The sequence below is a fragment of the Egretta garzetta genome, unplaced genomic scaffold (genome assembly GCF_000687185.1).
Source record: "Egretta garzetta isolate BGI_Z169 unplaced genomic scaffold, ASM68718v1 scaffold131, whole genome shotgun sequence".
NCBI classification, from domain to species: Eukaryota; Metazoa; Chordata; class Aves; order Pelecaniformes; family Ardeidae; genus Egretta; species Egretta garzetta.
In genome coordinates, this window is record NW_009258478.1 from 387,673 (window position 1) to 388,383 (window position 711).

Genomic DNA, 711 nt, shown 5'->3' on the forward strand with positions numbered 1-711 from the left:
TCTCCCGGCAGCCCTCAGCATTGGCATGGCCAGCCCCGGGAAGGGAGGGGAGGGATGATGGAGCAGCAGGCTCCCTGCAGGGACGTCACCGCAGGGCTCAGCTCTGCAGCTTGTTCCAGGACCACCCACAGCCCATGCAGCAGCAGACCCTGGGGACCTTTCTGCCCCTCTCCAGGGCTGAGTTTCCTCCCACGGGTGCCAGCCCCTCCTCTCACCCCTTCTCTTCCCCTCCAGATCTCACACCGACCATTTTGGACTGGTTCTCCATCCCCTACCCTTCATACAGCATCTTTGGCACGAAGCCAGTGCAGCTCACTGGGAAGTCTCTCCTGCCAGCCCTGGAGTCGGAGCAGCCCTGGGCCACCGCCTTCAGCAGCCAGAGCCACCACGAGGTGACCATGTACTACCCCATGCGAGCCGTCCAGCACCAGCAGTTCCGCCTCATTCACAACCTCAACTACAAGATGCCCTTTCCCATCGACCAGGACTTCTACGTCTCGCCCACTTTCCAAGACCTGCTCAACCGCACCAGGGCCGGGCAGCCAACCCACTGGAACAAGACCCTGCACCAGTACTACTACAGGGACCGCTGGGAGCTCTTTGACTGCAGCCACGACCCCACCGAGAGCCAGAACCTGGCCCCCGACCCCCCCTGCCCCGCTGTCTTCCAGCAGCTTCGCACGCAGCTCTTGAAGGGGCAGGGGGGCACGG

At 63.4% G+C, this 711-nt stretch overlaps 1 protein-coding gene across 1 annotated transcript in view; it reads left to right on the plus strand.

Moving 5' to 3' along the window:
- The window catches only part of SGSH (N-sulfoglucosamine sulfohydrolase), a gene marked incomplete at its 5' end in the record, with an annotated part of 3,406 nt that overhangs the window by 2,064 nt on the left and 631 nt on the right, over window positions 1-711 (plus strand). The window contains one exon of the mRNA XM_035899257.1: window positions 53-678. Coding sequence (XP_035755150.1) covers window positions 53-678 — 626 coding nt within the window. The remainder of the gene's footprint in view (window positions 1-52; window positions 679-711) is intronic.